This window comes from Oncorhynchus mykiss, chromosome 30, assembly GCF_013265735.2.
Source record: "Oncorhynchus mykiss isolate Arlee chromosome 30, USDA_OmykA_1.1, whole genome shotgun sequence".
In the NCBI taxonomy this organism is placed as follows: Eukaryota; Metazoa; Chordata; class Actinopteri; order Salmoniformes; family Salmonidae; genus Oncorhynchus; species Oncorhynchus mykiss.
In genome coordinates this window covers 12,960,563-12,979,256 of record NC_050570.1, presented here as the reverse complement: position 1 = coordinate 12,979,256, position 18,694 = coordinate 12,960,563, and the positions used below count along the sequence as shown (strand labels likewise).

The 18,694-nt window shown below is 46.1% G+C and overlaps 1 protein-coding gene across 2 annotated transcripts in view; it reads left to right on the top strand.

Annotated features, from left to right (window-relative positions):
- Positions 1–18,694, top strand: part of LOC110521343 (receptor-type tyrosine-protein phosphatase zeta) — a 94,333-nt gene that overhangs the window by 43,400 nt on the left and 32,239 nt on the right. For both annotated transcript variants that reach the window (XM_021598843.2, XM_021598842.2), the window contains exons 4-8: positions 380–531; positions 11,997–12,092; positions 13,267–13,333; positions 15,119–15,276; positions 18,167–18,317. In XM_021598843.2, coding sequence (XP_021454518.2) covers positions 380–531; positions 11,997–12,092; positions 13,267–13,333; positions 15,119–15,276; positions 18,167–18,317 — 624 coding nt within the window. The remainder of the gene's footprint in view (positions 1–379; positions 532–11,996; positions 12,093–13,266; positions 13,334–15,118; positions 15,277–18,166; positions 18,318–18,694) is intronic.

The following is an 18,694-nucleotide window of genomic DNA, read 5'->3' as shown; positions in this document are numbered from 1 at the left end:
AGCTAGCTATTCAGTAGCCACACTGCCTGTCTCTGAGCCTGGTGGTCTGGGTCTTAATTACAGTCTAATTATAATACATACAAATATTGAGCACTGTTGTTATAGTGTATACTTATGGCACTTTTTAAACTGATGGTGCAATTACTTGGTTCTGGTGGGGAGATGATTGAAGGTGTTTTTCCCTTTCTTGGTATGACATTGGCATGAAATATAATACCCTCATGCTGTGAATGTAAATATGTGTGTGAATGTGCGCGTATGTGCATGTACACGTGTGTTCTCCATTGGCAGGCTTCAGGCCGCATCAATATACTATGTGTGGGTGTATGTGTATATTGGTTAATGGGTTCAAATAATGCTCTGTGTGTGTTCTCTCCAGTGGCGGTGAACCCAGAGGGGGACTTCTATGTGAGTGGAGGGGGGCTGAGGGGCAGGTTTAAGGTGGGGAGAATCACCTTCCACTGGGGCCTCTGTAAGGCTTCCTCAGAGGGCTCCGAGCACAGTCTCAGTGGGGTCAAATACCCCCTGGAGGTAAGACCTGACACTCACTCATTATTTCTCCATTCTGATTGATTGTTTTATAGTCAACCAAACTAGGATAAAGTTAACAGTTAAGTAGTCCAATTTGTAGAACTTTTCATTTATTTAGCACTGTATCAAAATATATTGTAATAAACGCTATTATAAAAATCCATACCGGTATGTGGATCCATTCCAGTATACCTTAAAATAGTATACGTATATCACCCAGCCTACTCCCAATGACAGTACACAGGATGGCAGGGTAGCCTAGTGGTTAGAGCGTTGGACTAGTAACCGGAAGGTTGCAAGTTCAAACCAAGGTACAAGGTACAAATCTGTCGTTCTGCCCCTGAACAGGCAGTTGAAAATAAGACTGTGTTCTTATCTGATTTGCCTAGTTAAATAAAATGTGTATTTATTATGGATCCCTATTATCAATCAAATGTATTTATAAAGCCCTTTTTACATCAGCCGATGTCACAAAGTGCTGTACAGAAACCCAGCCTAAAACCCCAGACAGCAAGCAATGCAGATGTAGAAGCACGGTGGCTAGGAAAAACTCCCTAGAAAGGCCGGAACCTAGGAAGAAACCTAGAGAGGAACCAGGCTCTAAGGTGTGGCCAGTCCTCTTCAGGTTGTGCCGGGTGGAGATTATAACAGAACATGGCCAAGATGTTAAAACGTTCATAGATGACCAGCAGGGTCAGATAATAATAATAATAATAATAACAGTGGTTGTAGAGGGTGCAACAGGTCAGCACCTCAGGACTAAATGTCTGTTGGCTTTTCATAGCCAATCATTCAGAGTTGGAGACAGCAGGTGCGGTAGAGAGAGAGTCCAAAACAGCAGGTCCGGGACAAGGTAGCACATCCAGTGATAGGCAAGGGTTCCAAAGCCGCAGGCAGAACATTTGAAACTGGAGCAGCAGCATGACCAGGTGGACTGGGGACAGCAAGGAGTCATCAAGCCAGGTAGTCCTGAGGCATGGTCCTAGGGCTCAGGCCCTCCAAGAGAAGAGATAGAGAGAGAGAATTAGAGCGAGCATACTTAAATGCACACAGGATAAGACAGGATAAATACTCCAGATATAACAGACTTACCCTAGCCCCCAACACATAAACTATTGCAACATAAATACTGGAGGCTGAGACAGGAGGGATCGGGAGACACTGTGACCCTGTATGACGATACCCCCGGACAGGGCCAAACAGGCAGGATATAACCCCACCCACTTTGCCAAAGCACAGCCCCCACACCACTAGAGGGATATCTTCAACCACCAACCTACTACCCTGAAACAAGCCCAAGTATAGCCCCCGAAGATCTCCACCACAAAACCGAGGTAGGCGCTAACCCGGACAGAAAGATCACGTCAGTGACTCAACCCACTCAAGTGACACACCCCTCCTAGGGACAGCATGGAAGAGCACCAGAAAGCCAGTGACTCAGCCCCTGTAATAGGGTTAGAGGCAGAGAATCCCAGTGGAGAGAGGGGAACCAGCCAGGCAGACCGGCCAGGCAGAGACAGCAAGGGCAGTTCATTGCTCCAGTGCCTTTCCGTTCACCTTCACACCCCTGGACCAGACTACACTCAATCATAGGACCTACTTAAGAGATGAGTCTTCAATAAAGACTTAAAGGTCGAGACCGAGTCTGCAAGTCTCACATGGCTAGGCAGACCATTCCATAAAAATTGAGCTCTGTAGGAGAAAGCCCTGCCTCCAGCTGTTTTCTTAGAAATTCTAGGGACATTAAGGAGTTCTGCGTCTCGTGACCATAGCGTACGTGTAGGTATGTACGACAAGACCAAATCGGAAAGATAGGTAGGAGCAAGCCCATGTAATGCTTTGTAGGCTAGCAGGACAACCTTGAAATCAGCCCGAGCCTTAACAGGAATCCAGTGTAGAGAGGCTAGCACTGGAGTAATATGATCAAATTTTTGGGGTTCTAGTGAAGATTCTAGCAGCTGTGTTTAGCACTAACTGAAGTTTATTTTGTGCTTTTTTATGGGTAGCCGTAAAGTAGGGCATTGCCATAGTCTAATCTAGAAGTGACAAAAGCATGGATTTTAAAAAATTGCATAATTGTTGGACAGAAAGTTTCAGATTTTTGAAATGTTTTACGAAGTTGCAAAAAAGCTGTCCTTGAAATATTATTGATATGTTCGTCAAAAGAGAGATCAGGGTCCAGAGTAACGCAGAGGTCCTTCACAGTTTTATTTGAGATGACTGTACAACCATCAAGATGAATTGTCACATCCAACAGAAGATCTGTTTCTTGGGACCTAGAAACAGACAGCATATCTCTTTTGTCTGAGTTTAAAAGTTTTAAAAATTGCCGCCATCCACTTCCTCATGTCTGAAACACAGGCTTCCAGGGAGGGCAATTTTGGGGCTTCACCATGTTTCATCGAAATGTAAAGCTGTGTATCGTCCGCATAGCAGTGAAAGTTAACATTAGGTTTCCGAATGACCCCACCAAGAGATAAAATGTATAGTGAAAACAATAGTGGTCCTGAAACGGAACCTTGAGGAACACTGAAATGTACAGTTGATTTGTCAGAAGACAAACCATCCACAGAGACAAACTGATATCTTTCTGACAGATAAGATCTAAATCAGGCCAGATCTCTCCAAAAGAATGTGCTGATCGATGGTATCAAAAGCAGCACTAAGGTCTCGGAGCACGAGGACAGATGCAGAGCCTTGGTCTGACGCCATTAAAAGGTCATTTACCACCTTCACGAGTGCAGTCTCAGTGCTTTGATCAAAAACCAGACTGAAGTGTTTCGTATACATTGATTGTCTTCAGGAAGGCAGTGAGTTGCTGCGCAATAGCTTTTTCTAACATTTTTGAGAGGAATGGGAGATTCGATAGAGGCAGATTAGTTTTTTTATATTTTCTGGGTCAAGGTTTGGCTTTTTCAAGAGAGGCTTTGTTATTGCCACTTTTAGTGAGTTTGGTACACATCCGTGGATAGGGAGCTGTTTATTATTTTCAACATAGGAGGGCCAAGCACAGGAAGCAGCTCTTTCAGTAGTTTAGTTGGAATAGGGTCCAGTATGCAGATTGAAGGTTTAGAGGCCAAGACAATTTTCATCAATGTGTCAAAAGAGATAGCATTAAAAAACTTGGATGTCTCCCTTAATCCTAGGTCCTGGCAGTGTTGTGCAGACTCAGGACAACTGAGATTTAAAGAGGAGTCTGTAATTTGCTTTCTAGTGATCATGATCTTTTCCTCAAAGTTTATGAATTTATCACTGCTGAAGTGAAAGGCATCCTCTCTTGGGGAATACTGCTTTTTAGTTAGCTTTGCGACAGCATCAAAAATACATTTTGGATTGTTCTTATTCTCCTTAATTAAGTTGGAAAAATAGGATGATCGAGCAGCAGTGAGGGCTCTTCTGTACTGTCTAGCTAGTCGGAAGACTTCCAGTTTGGTGTAGCGTCATTTCCGTTCCAATTTTCTGGAAGCTTGCTTCAGGGCTCTGGTATTTTCTGTATATCAGGGAGCTAGTTTCTTATGACAAATGTTTTTTGTTTTTAGGGGTGCGACTTCATCTAGGGTGAACAGAAGCTCTAAAAAGTGATTGAGTAGGCTGTATAGATTTCATGACAAGAAGCTCAAAATATGAAAACGCAGTCATTTTTTGAAAATTGAAATTTGCTATCGTAAATGTTAGCAACACCTAAGCCTTTGCGGGATGCGCAGGGATATGGTCACTAGTGTAACCAGGAGGAGAGGCCTCATTTAACACAGTAAATTTATCAGGCTTAAGCCATGTTTCAGTCAGGCCAATCACAAGATTTTGATCAGTGATTGGTTCATTGACTATAACTAACTGCCTTGGAAGTGAGGGATCTAACATTAAGTAGCCCTATTTTGAGATGTGAGAGATCACAATCTCTTTCAGTAATGACAGGAATGGAGGAGGTCTTTATTCCAGTGAGATTGCTAATGCGAACACCGCCATGTTTAGTTTTACGCAACCTAGATTGATGCACACACACGGTCTCAATGGGGATAGCTGAGCTGACTACTCTGACTATGCTAATGGCAGACTCCACTAAGCTGGCAGGGTGGCTAACAGGGTGCAGGTCAGGCTGCAGGCGATCTCATTGTGGAGCTAGAGGAGTTAGAGCCCTGTCTATGTTCATAGATAAGATGAGAGCACCCGTCCAGCTAGGATGGAGTCCGTCACTCCTCAGCAGGCCAGGATTGGTCCTGTTTGTGGGTGAGTCCCAGAAAGAGGGCCAATTATCTAAAAATTCTATCTGTTGGGAGGGGCAGAAAACAGTTTTCAACCAGCGATTGAGTTGTGAGACTCTGCTGTAGAGCTGATAACTCCCCCTAACTGGGAGGGGGCCAGAGACAATTACTCGATGCCGACACATCTTTCTAGCTGATTTACACGCTGAATCTATGTTGCGCTTGATGACCTCTGACTGTTTCATCTTAACATTGTTGGTGCCGACGTGGATAACAATATCTCTATACTCTCTACACTCGCCAGTTTTAGCTTTAGCCAGCACCATCTTCAGATTAGCCTTAACGTCGGTAGCCCTGCCCCCTGGTAAACAGTGGATGATCGCTGGATGATTCGTTTTAAGTCTAATACTGTGGGTAATGGAGTCGCCAATGACTAGAGTTTTCAATTTGTCAGAGCTAATGGTGGGACGCTTCGGCGTCTCAGACCCCGTAACGGGAGGAGTAGAGACAAGAGAAGGCTCTACTCTGTACTTACTGGTGGCGCAGACACTGTTTCATCCTTTCCTACACTCAAATTACCCTTCCCTAGCGATTGCGTCTGAATCTGGACTTGTAGCACAGCTATCCTCGCCGTAAGGCGATCGTTCTCCTGTATATTATGAGTACAGCGACTGCAGTTAGAAGGCATCATGTTAATGTTACTACTTAGCTTCGGCTGTTGGAGATCCTGATGAACCATGTCCAGATAAAGCGTCCGGAGTGAAAAAGTTGAATGAAAAAAAGTTAAGTGAGGGAAAAACCCAAAATATAAACGGTAAGTAAAAAGTAAAAACCGTAAAGTTGTCAGGTAGCAAAGTAAGGTTGGCAACAAAACGCACAGCAACACGTAAACAAGTCTGCAAGTTGTGACCGGAAATGTGTAACTCTGTGTTGTTGTATGTGTCAATTTGCTACGCTTTATCTTGGCCAGGTCGCAGTTGCAAACTTGTTCTCAACTAGCCTACCTGGTTAAATAAAGGTGAAATAAAAAATTAATAAAATAAAAGACTTCAAGGAGAGCAGTTCAATTGTTGTGAGGAAGGCTTCAGGGCACCCAAGAAAGTCCAGCAAGCGCCAGGATTGTCTCCTACAGTTGATTCTGTCAGGTGCGTGAATGAGGACCCAAAAGCGAATTAACAAAACAGAGTTTCTTTAATGATGAAACACACGTAGGCTCAGATGGACAGGCCGATTCCGACAGGACAGGACAAGGTTAGATGAACAGGCAGATTCCGACAGGACAGGACAAGGTTGCAGCAAACACGACGATAGTCTGGTTCAGGCATGAGTAACACAAACGAGAATCCGACAAAGACAGAAGCAGAAACAGAGAGAGATATAGAGACCTAATCAGAGGGAAAAAGGGAACAGGTGGGAAAAGGGGTGAACGAGGTAGTTAAAGAAGACAAGGAACAGCTGGGGGAAAGAGGGGAAGAAAAGGTAACCTAATACGACCAGCAGAGGGAGACAGGGTGAAGAGAAAGAACAGGAACAGGACACAACATGACAATACATGACAGTACCCCCCCACTCACCGAGCGCCTCCTGGCGCACTCGAGGAGGAAACCTGGCGGCAACGGAGGAAATCATCGATCAGCGAACGGTCCAGCACGTCCCGAGAGGGAACCCAACTCCTCTCCTCAGGACCGTACCCCTCCCAATCCACTAGGTACTGGTGACCACGGCCCCGAGGACGCATGTCCAAAATCTTACGGACCCTGTAGATAGGTGCGCCCTCGACAAGGATGGGGGGGGGGGGGGGGGGGGGGGGAAGACGAGCGGGGGCGCGAAGAACGGGCTTAACACAGGAGACATGGAAGACCGGGTGGACGCGACGAAGATATCGCGGAAGAAGAAGTCGCACTGCGACAGGATTAATGATCAGAGAAATACGGAACGGACCAATGAACCGCGGGGTCAACTTGCGAGAAGCTGTCTTAAGGGGAAGGTTCTGAGTGGAGAGCCAAACTCTCTGACCGCGACAATATCTAGGACTCTTAGTTCTACGCTTATTAGCAGCTCTCACAGTCTGCGCCCTTTAACGGCAAAGTGCAGACCTGACCCTCTTCCAGGTGCGCTCGCAACGTTGGACAAAAGCCTGAGCGGAGGGGACGCTGGACTCGGCGAACTGAGATGAGAACAGCGGAGGCTGGTACCCGAGGCTACTCTGAAAAGGAGATAGCCCGGTCGCAGACGAAGGAAGCGAGTTGTGGGCGTATTCTGCCCAGGGGAGCTGTTCTGACCAAGACGCAGGGTTGCGAAAAGAAAGACTGCGTAAGATGCGACCAATAGTCTGATTGGCCCGTTCTGCTTGACCGTTAGACTGGGGGTGAAAGCCGGAAGAGAGACTGACGGAAGCCCCAATCAAACGGCAAAACTCCCTCCAAAATTGAGACGTGAATTGCGGACCCCTGTCCGAAACGACGTCTGACGGAAGGCCATGAATTCTGAAAACATTCTCGATGATGACTTGTGCCGTCTCTTTAGCAGAAGGAAGCTTAGCAAGGGGAATAAAATGAGCCGCCTTAGAGAACCTATCGACAACCGTAAGAATAACAGTCTTCCCCGCTGACGAAGGCAGTCCGGTGATAAAATCTAAGGCGATGTGGGACCACGGTCGAGAGGGAATGGGAAGTGGCCTGAGACGGCCGGCAGGAGGGGAGTTACCGGACTTAGTCTGCGCGCAGACCGAACAAGCAGCCACGAAACGACGCGTGTCATGCTCCCGGGTGGGCCACCAAAAACGCTGGCGAATGGAAGCAAGCGTACCCCGAACGCCAGGGTGGCCGGCTAACTTGGCAGAGTGAGCCCACTGAAGAACGGCCAGACGAGTAGGAACGGGAACGAAAAGAAGGTTCCTAGGACAAGCGCGCGGCGACGGAGTGTGAGTGAGTGCTTGCTTTACCTGCCTCTCAATTCCCCAGACAGTCAACCCGACAACACGCCCCTCAGGGAGAATCCCCTCGGGGTCAGTGGAGGCTACTGAAGAACTGAAGAGACGAGATAAAGCATCAGGCTTGGTGTTCTTAGAGCCCGGACGATAAGAAATCACGAACTCGAAACGAGCGAAAAACAGCGCCCAACGAGCCTGACGCGCATTAAGTCGTTTGGCAGAACGGATGTACTCAAGGTTCCTATGGTCAGTCCAAACGACAAAAGGAACGGTCGCCCCCTCCAACCACTGTCGCCATTCGCCTAGGGCTAAGCGGATGGCGAGCAGTTCGCGGTTTCCCACATCATAGTTACGTTCCGACGGCGACAGGCGATGAGAAAAATACGCGCAAGGGTGGACCTTGTCGTCAGAGAGGGAGCGCTGAGAAAGAATGGCTCCCACGCCCACCTCTGACGCGTCAACCTCGACAACGAACTGTCTAGAGACGTCAGGTGTAACAAGGATAGGTGCGGATGTAAAACGATTCTTGAGGAGATCAAAAGCTCCCTGGGCGGAAACGGACCACTTAAAGCACGTCTTGACAGAAGTAAGGGCTGTGAGAGGAGCTGCCACCTGACCGAAATTACGGATGAAACGACGATAGAAGTTCGCGAAGCCGAGAAAGCGCTGCAGCTCGACGCGTGACTTAGGGACGGGCCAATCAATGACAGCTTGGACCTTAGCGGGATCCATCTTAATGCCCTCAGCGGAAATAACAGAACCGAGAAATGTGACGGAGGAGGCATGAAAAGTGCACTTCTCAGCCTTCACAAAAAGACAATTCTCTAAAAGGCGCTGGAGGACACGTCGAACGTGCTGAACATGAATCTGGAGTGACGGTGAAAAAATCAGGATATCGTCAAGGTAAACGAAGACAAAGATGTTCAGCATGTCTCTCAGGACATCATTGACTAATGCCTGAAAGACAGCTGGAGCGTTAGCGAGGCCGAAAGGAAGAACCCGGTATTCAAAGTGCCCTAACGGAGTGTTAAACGCCGTCTTCCACTCGTCCCCCTCCCTGATGCGCACGAGATGGTAAGCGTTACGAAGGTCCAACTTAGTGAAAAACCTGGCTCCCTGCAGGATCTCGAAGGCTGAAGACATAAGAGGAAGCGGATAACGATTCTTCACTGTTATGTCATTCAGCCCTCGATAATCTATGCAGGGGCGCAGAGACCCGTCCTTCTTCTTGACAAAAAAAACCCCCGCTCCGGCGGGAGAGGAGGAGGGGACTATGGTACCGGCGTCAAGAGCTACAGACAAATAATCTTCGAGAGCCTTACGTTCGGGAGCCGACAGAGAGTATAGTCTACCCCGGGGGGGAGTGGTTCCCGGAAGGAGATCAATACTACAATCATACGACCGGTGTGGAGGAAGAGAATTGGCCCTGGACCGACTGAACACCGTGCGCAGATCGTGATATTCCTCCGGCACCCCTGTCAAATCACCAGGCTCCTCCTGTGAAGAAGAGACAGAGGAAACAGGAGGGATAGCAGACATTAAACATTTCACATGACAAGAGACGTTCCAGGAGAGGATAGAATTACTAGACCAATTAATATAAGGATTATGACAAACTAGCCAGGGATGGCCCAAAACAACAGGTGTAAAAGGTGAACGAAAAATTAAAAAAGAAATGGTTTCGCTATGATTACCAGAGACAGTGAGGGTTAAAGGTAGCGTCTCACGCTGAATCCTGGGGAGAGGACTACCATCCAAAGCGAACAAGGCCGTGGGCTCCCTTAACTGTCTGAGAGGAATGTCATGTTCCCGAGCCCAGGTCTCGTCCATAAAACAGCCCTCCGCCCCAGAGTCTATTAAGGCACTGCAGGAAGCTGACGAACCGGTCCAGCGTAGATGGGCCGACAAGGTAGTGCAGGATCTTGAAGGAGAGACAGGAGTAGTAGCGCTCACCAGTAGCCCTCCGCTTACTGATGAGCTCTGGCTTTTACTGGACATGAAGTGACAAAATGACCAGCGGAACCGCAATAGAGACAGAGGCGGTTGGTGATTCTCCGTTCCCTCTCCTTAGTCGAGATGCGGATACCTCCCAGCTGCATAGGCTCAGCACCCGAGCCGGCAGAGGAAGATGGTAGTGATGCGGAGAGGGGGGCAATGGAGAACGCGAGCTCCTTGCCACGAGCTCGGTGACGAAGATCAACCCGTCGCTCTATGCGAATAGCGAGTTCAATCAAGGAATCCACGCTGGAAGGAACCTCCCGGGAGAGAATCTCATCCTTTACCTCTGCGCGGAGACCCTCCAGAAAACGAGCGAGCAAAGCCGGCTCGTTCCAGTCACTGGAGGCAGCAAGAGTGCGAAACTCAATAGAGTAGTCTGTTATGGATCGATTACCTTGACATAGGGAAGACAGGACCCTGGAAGCCTCCTCCCCAAAAACAGATCGATCAAAAACCTGTATCATCTCCTCCTTAAAGTCCTGATACTGGTTAGTACACTCAGCCCTTGCCTCCCAGATTGCCGTGCCCCACTCACGAGCCCGTCCAGTAAGGAGAGATATGACGTAGGCGATACGAGCAGTGCTCCTGGAGTAAGTGTTGGGCTGGAGAGAAAACACAATATCACACTGGGTGAGGAACGAGCGGCATTCAGTGGGCTCCCCAGAGTAACACGGCGGGTTATTGATTCTGGGCTCCGGAGATTCGAAAGCCCTGGAAGTGGCCGGTGGATCGAGGCGGAGATGGTGAACCTGTTCTGTGAGGTTGGAGACTTGGGTGGCCAGGGTCTCAACAGCATGTCGAGCAGCAGACAATTCCTGCTCGTGTCTGCCTAGCATCGCTCCCTGGATCTCGACGGCTGAGTGGAGAGGATCTGAAGTCGCTGGGTCCATTCTTGGTCGGATTCTTCTGTCAGGTGCGTGAATGAGGACCCAAAAGCGAATTAACAAAACAGAGTTTCTTTAATGATGAAACACACGTAGGCTCAGATGGACAGGCCGATTCCGACAGGACAGGACAAGGTTAGATGAACAGGCAGATTCCGACAGGACAGGACAAGGTTGCAGCAAACACGACGATAGTCTGGTTCAGGCATGAGTAACACAAACGAGAATCCGACAAAGACAGAAGCAGAAACAGAGAGAGATATAGAGACCTAATCAGAGGGAAAAAGGGAACAGGTGGGAAAAGGGGTGAACGAGGTAGTTAAAGAAGACAAGGAACAGCTGGGGGAAAGAGGGGAAGAAAAGGTAACCTAATACGACCAGCAGAGGGAGACAGGGTGAAGAGAAAGAACAGGAACAGGACACAACATGACAATACATGACAGATTCAGCTGCGGGATCGGGGCACCACCAGTACAAAGCTTGCTCAGAAATGCAGGTGTGAGTGCATTTGCACGCACAGTGAGGAGAAGACTTTTGGAGGATGGCCTGGTGTCAAGAAGGGCAGCAAAGAAGCCACTTTTCTCTAGGAAAAACATCAGGGACAAACTGATATTCTGCAAAAGGTACAGTGATTGGACTGCTGAGGACTGGGGTGAAGTCATTTTCTCTGATGAATCCCCTTCCCGATTGAATAGGGGCACCCGGGTTGCTTCTTAGCCAAGGGAGTGGGCTCACTCAAAATTTTGCCTAAGAACACAGCCATGAATAAAGAATGATATCAACACATCCTCCGAGAGCAACTTCTCCCAACCATCCAGGAACAGTTTGGTGACGAACAATGCCTTTTCCAGCATGATGGATATTTTGGGTCTATGGCCAGGAAACTCCCCAGACCTTAATCCCATTGAGAACTTGTGGTCAATCCTCAAGAGGCGGGTGGACAAACAAAAACCCATCAATTCTGACAAACTCCAAGCATTGATTATGCAAGAATGGGCTGCCATCAGTCAGGATGTGGCCCAGAATTTAAGTTACAGCATGCCAGGGTGGATTGCAGAGGTCTTGAAAAAGAAGGGTCAACTCTGCAAATATTGACTCTTTGCATCAACTTCATGTATTTGTCAATAAAAGCCTTTGAAACGTATGAAATGCTTGTAATTATACTTCAGTATTCCATTGTAACATCTGACAAAAATATCTAAAGACACTGAGGCAGCAGACTTTGTGCTTCTACACCTGCATTGCTTGCTGTTTGGGGTTTTAGGCTGGGTTTCTGTACAGCACTTTGAGATATCAGCTGATGTACGAAGGGCTATATAAATAAATTTGATTTGATTTGTCAAAATCTATATTTTTGTCATTCTCAAAACTTTTGGCCACGACTGTAGTGTTCAATGACAGTACATAGGATATCAACCATCTCCTGTACCTTATCTCTGTCTGTTCCAGATGCAGATCTACTGTTATGAAGCGCTTCACTTTGAGTCCATAGACCAGGCCATCAAGGACGGGGGCAGGATCACAGCTCTCTCTGTGCTGTTAGAGGTGTGTGTTTGTATGTTGTGACTTGCTATGACCATGTAATACATGTCTGGAGCAAATAGTGTGTTAAGTGTTGCTCCAACGGGGGGTGGTTCAGGTAGGTAGGTATTCTAGGTAGATTGGGTGGAGCGGATTTTCCTGGTGGGGGGTTCAGATAGGTAGGTACTATAGGTAGATTGGGTGGAGTTGGTGTTCCTGAGGGGGTTCAGGAAGGTCGGTACTGTAAGTAGATTGGGTGGAGCGGGTGTTCCTGAGGGGGTTCAGGTAGGTAGGTACTGTAAGTAGATTGGGTGGAGCGGGGGTTCCTGGGGGGGTTCAGGCAGGTAGATACTCTAGGTAGATTAGCTGTCGACACTGACAGGAAGAGTGTATTTGCGCTGTCTGTGTTTATGCGTTTGTGTGGATGTGTGTTTGAGCGCGTGTGTGTGTTCATGCATGTGTGTGTGCATGACCTGTGTCAAGAGTGTGTAGTGGATCATTTTGCACCCATACCAGCAAGGTTTTTCATAGTCGATGAGGGATGACATATCTACTTGCAATGGCATGACTTACCATTAGGTAGAAGAGGCAATTGGCTCATCAAGGTTCCTCGTGAGCTAGCATAATTTAGAAAAAAACTATGCTAGTAATATTATTATTTTTTGTACAATTATTCCACATGAGGCCCATAGATTATGCTACACTCCGCGACCGACCCTGAAATCAAAAGGGACAGGATAGTGGAACTGATTACCCACCACAGTATCAGACTGACCACAGATTAGACATGCATTATAGAGTTTGGGTTCAGCTGTGGATTATACAATCTCTAGCTATTAGCTTGCATCAGTGTGAGCTTCAGTTTAGCATCATTGTTAGCTTCAGCTTAGTTTAGCATCAGTGTTAGCTTCAGTTTAGTTTAGCATCATTGTTAGCTTCAGTTTAGTTTAGCATCATTGTTAGCTTCAGCTTAGTTTAGCATCAGTGTTAGCTTCAGTTTAGTTTAGCATCAGTGTTAGCTTCAGTTTAGTTTAGCATCATTGTTAGCTTCAGCTTAGTTTAGCATCAGTGTTAGCTTCAGTTTAGTGGGTCACAGCAGCCTAAAAATATAGAGACACAAAAAAGTGAAGGAGAGGAGAGGAAGCCATTGTAGACTTTTGAGAGGTCTGACTAACCTGTTTCTATTCCCTTTTTACAGACAGGCATCGAAGACAATGACAACTACATGGCCATTATCGACGGAGTCAACAGTGTCAGCCGATTCGGTATACCAACCTGACCTCCAGTAACCTTATACTCATACCTTAAAATAGTGTATTTAATGTAACGACTCGCTAGGCATGGCTGGTAGGATGTCAATTATGAGGAACATTGACAAGAACAATGGCGTATTTATTCAAATAAATGGGTTCACAAAAAGGATGGTCAAAAAATGTCACTCAAAACCACTCCCACACACAGGGGATAAATTTAACTTAGACTGGAAATTAACTTAAGAGACTAAATAGCTGGGCTGCTATCCAGCTTACCAGCCGATTTGTTCTTTCCAGTTTTTTCTTCCTGTGGAAAGTCCATGTGCACGGGCTTCCTCCAAATGTCTGTAGAGCTCAGCCTCCGGCATCCAGCAAGGAGCTCCTCCCCTGTGGAACTGAACCAGCACCTTAAATGAGTCCACTGTGCAGCAGCCTAAAGCTTAGTGTATACTTCCCAGTCAAAACAGTTTGCACATATATTGCGACTACATTTTATGACGTTGTTTTGTTTGTTTTGGGGGTTGGTAGGGTTTTAGCACACACAATTATTTCTTGAGGCAAACCTAAGTTCGTAGCCGAAGTCTACGCCTCTTCGTCAGTGATTGGTCAACAGTAGGGATTTTTCAATTAAAAGTTTGTCTTTCAACTAGACAACTACTTTTCATGCACATTTTTTCCCTTGAAAAATACTGCACCAAACATCTTAGTTAATTTAAAATTGCACTACCTAAGACCTCCTTGGCAAAAATGTAAAAATTAATGACAGATTCCTTGATTTAACTTTGATTCAAACTATGTTGAGGAAGTGTTACTGGGTATGTTGTTGATATGGCATCTCAAGAGGAACAAACAACATTAATATTGCAGCTTTTTTCTAGTTTTTCAAGCGAGGGTCTTTAGGGACTATGTGAAACGAGATGTTTACTTCGCCTAGTCGAGTTCTGCTAAGAGCAAACCGAACCTATGTATGCGGACACCTTAACGATGTGGAGTGGCTTCAGGTGCAGGGCGTGGCACTGCAACCTAGCTTGCTGCACCCTAATCTGCTGGTTGTGGTGTCTGGCTGACTCCCCAAATAGTGGCATTCCCCGGCCACACCACCTGGGGCGCCACACTAAGTTAACCAAACACAAAGCCACCTTATCCAAGCGTAGCTATAAACCCCTAGTTTGCGTTTCATTATAGATGTATTACTGCACAGTACTAATTGAAAGTCTGCATAGCCTGGGCTATTAGAAACTGGGTGGTTCAAGTCCTGAATGCTGATTGGCTGAAAGGTATGACAAAACATTTATTTTTACTGTTCTAATTACCTTTGTAACCAGTTTATATAATAAGGCACCTCAGAGTTTGTGGTATATGGCCGATATAGCACAGTTAAGGGCTGTATCCACGCACACTGCGTTGCATCGTGCGTTAGAACAGCCCTGAGCTATGTAATATATTGGCCATATACCACACCTCCTCGTGCCTTATGGCTTAAGTGTAGTAATTCATGCTAATGGCAGTTGAAGTTTGTCATGCAAGTAGGCGTTACAGAGGACTTCAGTGCATCAGCTCATTGTTGTGGGTAATGTCAAGCTCTTATGAAAGCTAGTTGTACAAACTTCTTTGTACAGATTTAAAGTTCCACTTTACCCCACAGTCATACACCTACTATCTCACTGTGTCATGATAATGAACATTTGATGTTTGTCATCTATCCTCTCTTTCTCTCTCACTACTTTATTTAGCCTTCCGTGCATTTTCATCTTACAGATGTCCCCCTCTTTTCTCCTCTACCCTCCTTTTCTCAAGGTAAGAGTGGGATGGTGGGTCCCTTCTCTCTCCGTGGCCTCCTGCCCAACTCAACAGATAAGTACTTCACCTACAATGGCTCCCTCACCACCCCACCCTGCACTGATACCGTGGAGTGGATTGTCTTCAAGAACACTGTGGCCATCTCCGACAGGCAGGTGTGTGTGTGTGTGTGTGTGTGTGTGTGTGTGTGTGTGTGTGTGTGTGAATAAAAGCAGAGAGTGTGTAAGGAAATATTGTTTTTGTTAGTAAAGAAGAGAAAGGGAGCGCGAGAGTGCTGGGCGCCTCCTCATCTCCCTATTTGTCCCCTGTCAGATGACAGTTGTTTTTTTATAGTATGAATTGGTTGGGTGGGAGCTTAACATATGCTCCTTCAAGTCGCTATTCATAATTGGTTGTAGCTCTGTGTGTCTGTTTCTTTGTGTGTGTGTGTGTGTGTGTGTGAGAGACCCTTTTTGATAAGGTATCAAGTGTGTGTGTGTGTGTGTGTGTGTGTGTCAGTACCATGTGTTTCATTTTAAGCGGAGTGAAGGCCTCTGTCTATATTTCTTGGATTTAATGACCGCTTGTGTACACCTCAGGTAACACCTGTCAATCACAAATACCCTGAGGGCTACAGGAAAGACACACACACACACACTCTCTCACTCATTTGATCAAATCAAATGTATTTATAAACCCCTTCTTACATCAGCTGATATCTCAAAGTGCTGTACAGAAACCCAGTCTAAAACCCCAACCAGAAAGCAATGCGGGTGTAGAAGCACGGTGGCTAGGAAAAACTCCCTAGAAAGGCCAGAACCTAGGAAGAAACCTAGAGAGGAACCAGGCTATGAGGGGTGACCAGGTGTGTGCCTTTCCAAATCATGTCCAATCAATTGAATTTACCACAGGTAAACTCCAATCAAGTTGTAGAAACATCTCAAGGATGATCAATATAAACTCAGTTTCGAGTCTCATAGTAAAGGGTCTGTATACTTGTGTAAATAAGTTATCTGTTTTTAAATTTTAATACATTTGAAAAAATGTCAAAAAAACTGTTTTCGCTGTGTCATTACGGGGTATTTCATTTAGATTGATGAGGAACATGTTTTATTTAATCAATTTTAGAATAAGGCTGTAATTGATCTAAATGTGGAAAAAGGGAAGATGTCTGAATACTTTCTGAATGCACTGAATATATAGTGTTACACAATAGACTGTACAAGAGGTGTATATGATATACAGTGCCTTGTGAAAGTTTTCGCCCCCCTTGAACTTTGCAACCTTTTGCCACATTTCAGGCTTCAAACATAAAGATATAAAACTGTATTTTTTTGTGAAGATTCAACAACAAGTGGGACACAATCATGAAGTGGAACGACATTTATTGGATATTTCAAACTTTTTTAACAAATCAAAAACTGAAAAATTGGGCGTGCAAAATTATTCAGCCCCCTTAAGTTAATACTTTGTAGCGCCACCTTTTGCTGCGATTACAGCTGTAAGTCGCTTGGGGTATGTCTCTATCAGTTTTGCACATCGAGAGACTGAATTTTTTTCCCATTCCTCCTTGCAAAACAGCTCGAGCTCAGTGAGGTTGGATGGAGAGCATTTGTGAACAGCAGTTTTCAGTTCTTTCCACAGATTCTCGATTGGATTCAGGTCTGGACTTTGACTTGGCCATTCTAACACCTGGATATGTTTATTTTTGAACCATTCCATTGTAGATTTTGCTTTATGTTTTGGATCATTGTCTTGTTGGAAGACAAATCTCCGTCCCAGTCTCAGGTCTTTTGCAGACTCCATCAGGTTTTCTTCCAGAATGGTCCTGTATTTGGCTCCATCCATTTTACCATCAATTTTAACCATCTTCCCCGTCCCTGCTGAAGAAAAGCAGGCCCAAACCATGATGCTGCCACCACCATGTTTGACAGTGGGGATGGTGTGTTCAGGGTGATGAGCTGTGTTGCTTTTACGCCAAACATAACGTTTTGCATTGTTGCCAAAAAGTTCAATTTTGGTTTCATCTGACCAGAGCACCTTCTTCCACATGTTTGGTGTGTCTCCCAGGTGGCTTGTGGCAAACTTTAAACTACACTTTTTATGGATATCTTTAAGAAATGGATTTCTTCTTGCCACTCTTCCATAAAGGCCAGATTTGTGCAATATACGACTGATTGTTGTCCTATGGACAGAGTCTCCCACCTCAGCTGTAGATCTCTGCAGTTCATCCAGAGTGATCATGGGCCTCTTGGCTGCATCTCTGATCAGTCTTCTCCTTGTATGAGCTGAAAGTTTAGAGGGACGGCCAGGTCTTGATAGATTTGCAGTGGTCTGATACTCCTTCCATTTCAATATCATCGCTTGCACAGTGCTCCTTGGGATGTTTAAAGCTTGGGAAATCTTTTTGTATCCAAATCCGGCCTTAAACTTCTTCACAACAGTATCTCGGACCTGCCTGGTGTGTTCCTTGTTCTTCATGATGCTCTCTGCGCTTTTAACGGACCTCTGAGACTATCACAGTGCAGGTGCATTTATACGGAGACTTGATTACACACAGGTGGATTGTATTTATCATCATTCGTCATTTAGGTCAACATTGGATCATTCAGAGATCCTCACTGAACTGGAGAGAGTTTGCTGCACTGAAAGTAAAGGGGCTGAATAATTTTGCACGCCCAATTTTTCAGTTTTTGATTTGTTAAAAAAGTTTGAAATATCCAATAAATGTCGTTCCACTTCATGATTGTGTTTGAAGCCTGAAATGTGGCAAAAGGTCGCAAAGTTCAAGGGGGCCGAATACTTTCGCAAGGCACTGTACATGCATGCTTGTGTGTAGCACGTGTGTGTGTTAGGGTGTGAGAGGACTGAATACTGTTTGAACCAGTTGTTTAGGTCTATGTGAAAAATGCTAATAGTAATACAACCATCATTTCCCAATGATCTTTATGTACTCTCTCCTTGTGTGTCATTGTGCCCAAGGACACAATGTGAAATCACCATGCAATAACAAGCACTAATGTGTAATAATGTGTTGATGAACGTGTTGGTTGTATTGTGTTGTAGCTGGAGATGTTCTGTGAGGTGATGACCATGCAGCAGGCAGGCTATGTGATGTTGATGGACTACCTGCAGAACAACTTCAGGGAGCAGCAGCAGCAGTTCATGGGACAGGTCTTCTCCTCCTATACCGGCACAGAGGAGGTCCTCACTCCCAGTACGTACCTGTCTGTCTGTCAGAGGAGGTCCTCACTCCCTGTACGTACCTGTCTGTCTGTCAGAGGAGGTCCTCACTCCCTGTACGTACCTGTCTGTCTGTCAGAGGAGGTCCTCACTCCCTGTACGTACCTGTCTGTCTGTCTGTCTGTCAGTCAGAGGAGGTCCTCACTCCCAGTACGCACCTGTCTGTCTGACAGAGGAGGTCCTCACTCCCTGTACCTACCTGTCTGTCTGTCTGTCAGAGGAGGTTCTCACTCCCAATACGTACCTGTCTGTCTGTCTGTCTGTCTGTCTGTCTGTCTGTCTGTCTGTCTGAGGAGGTCCTCACTCCCAGTACATACCTGTCTGTCTGTCTGTCAGAGGAGGTCCTCACCC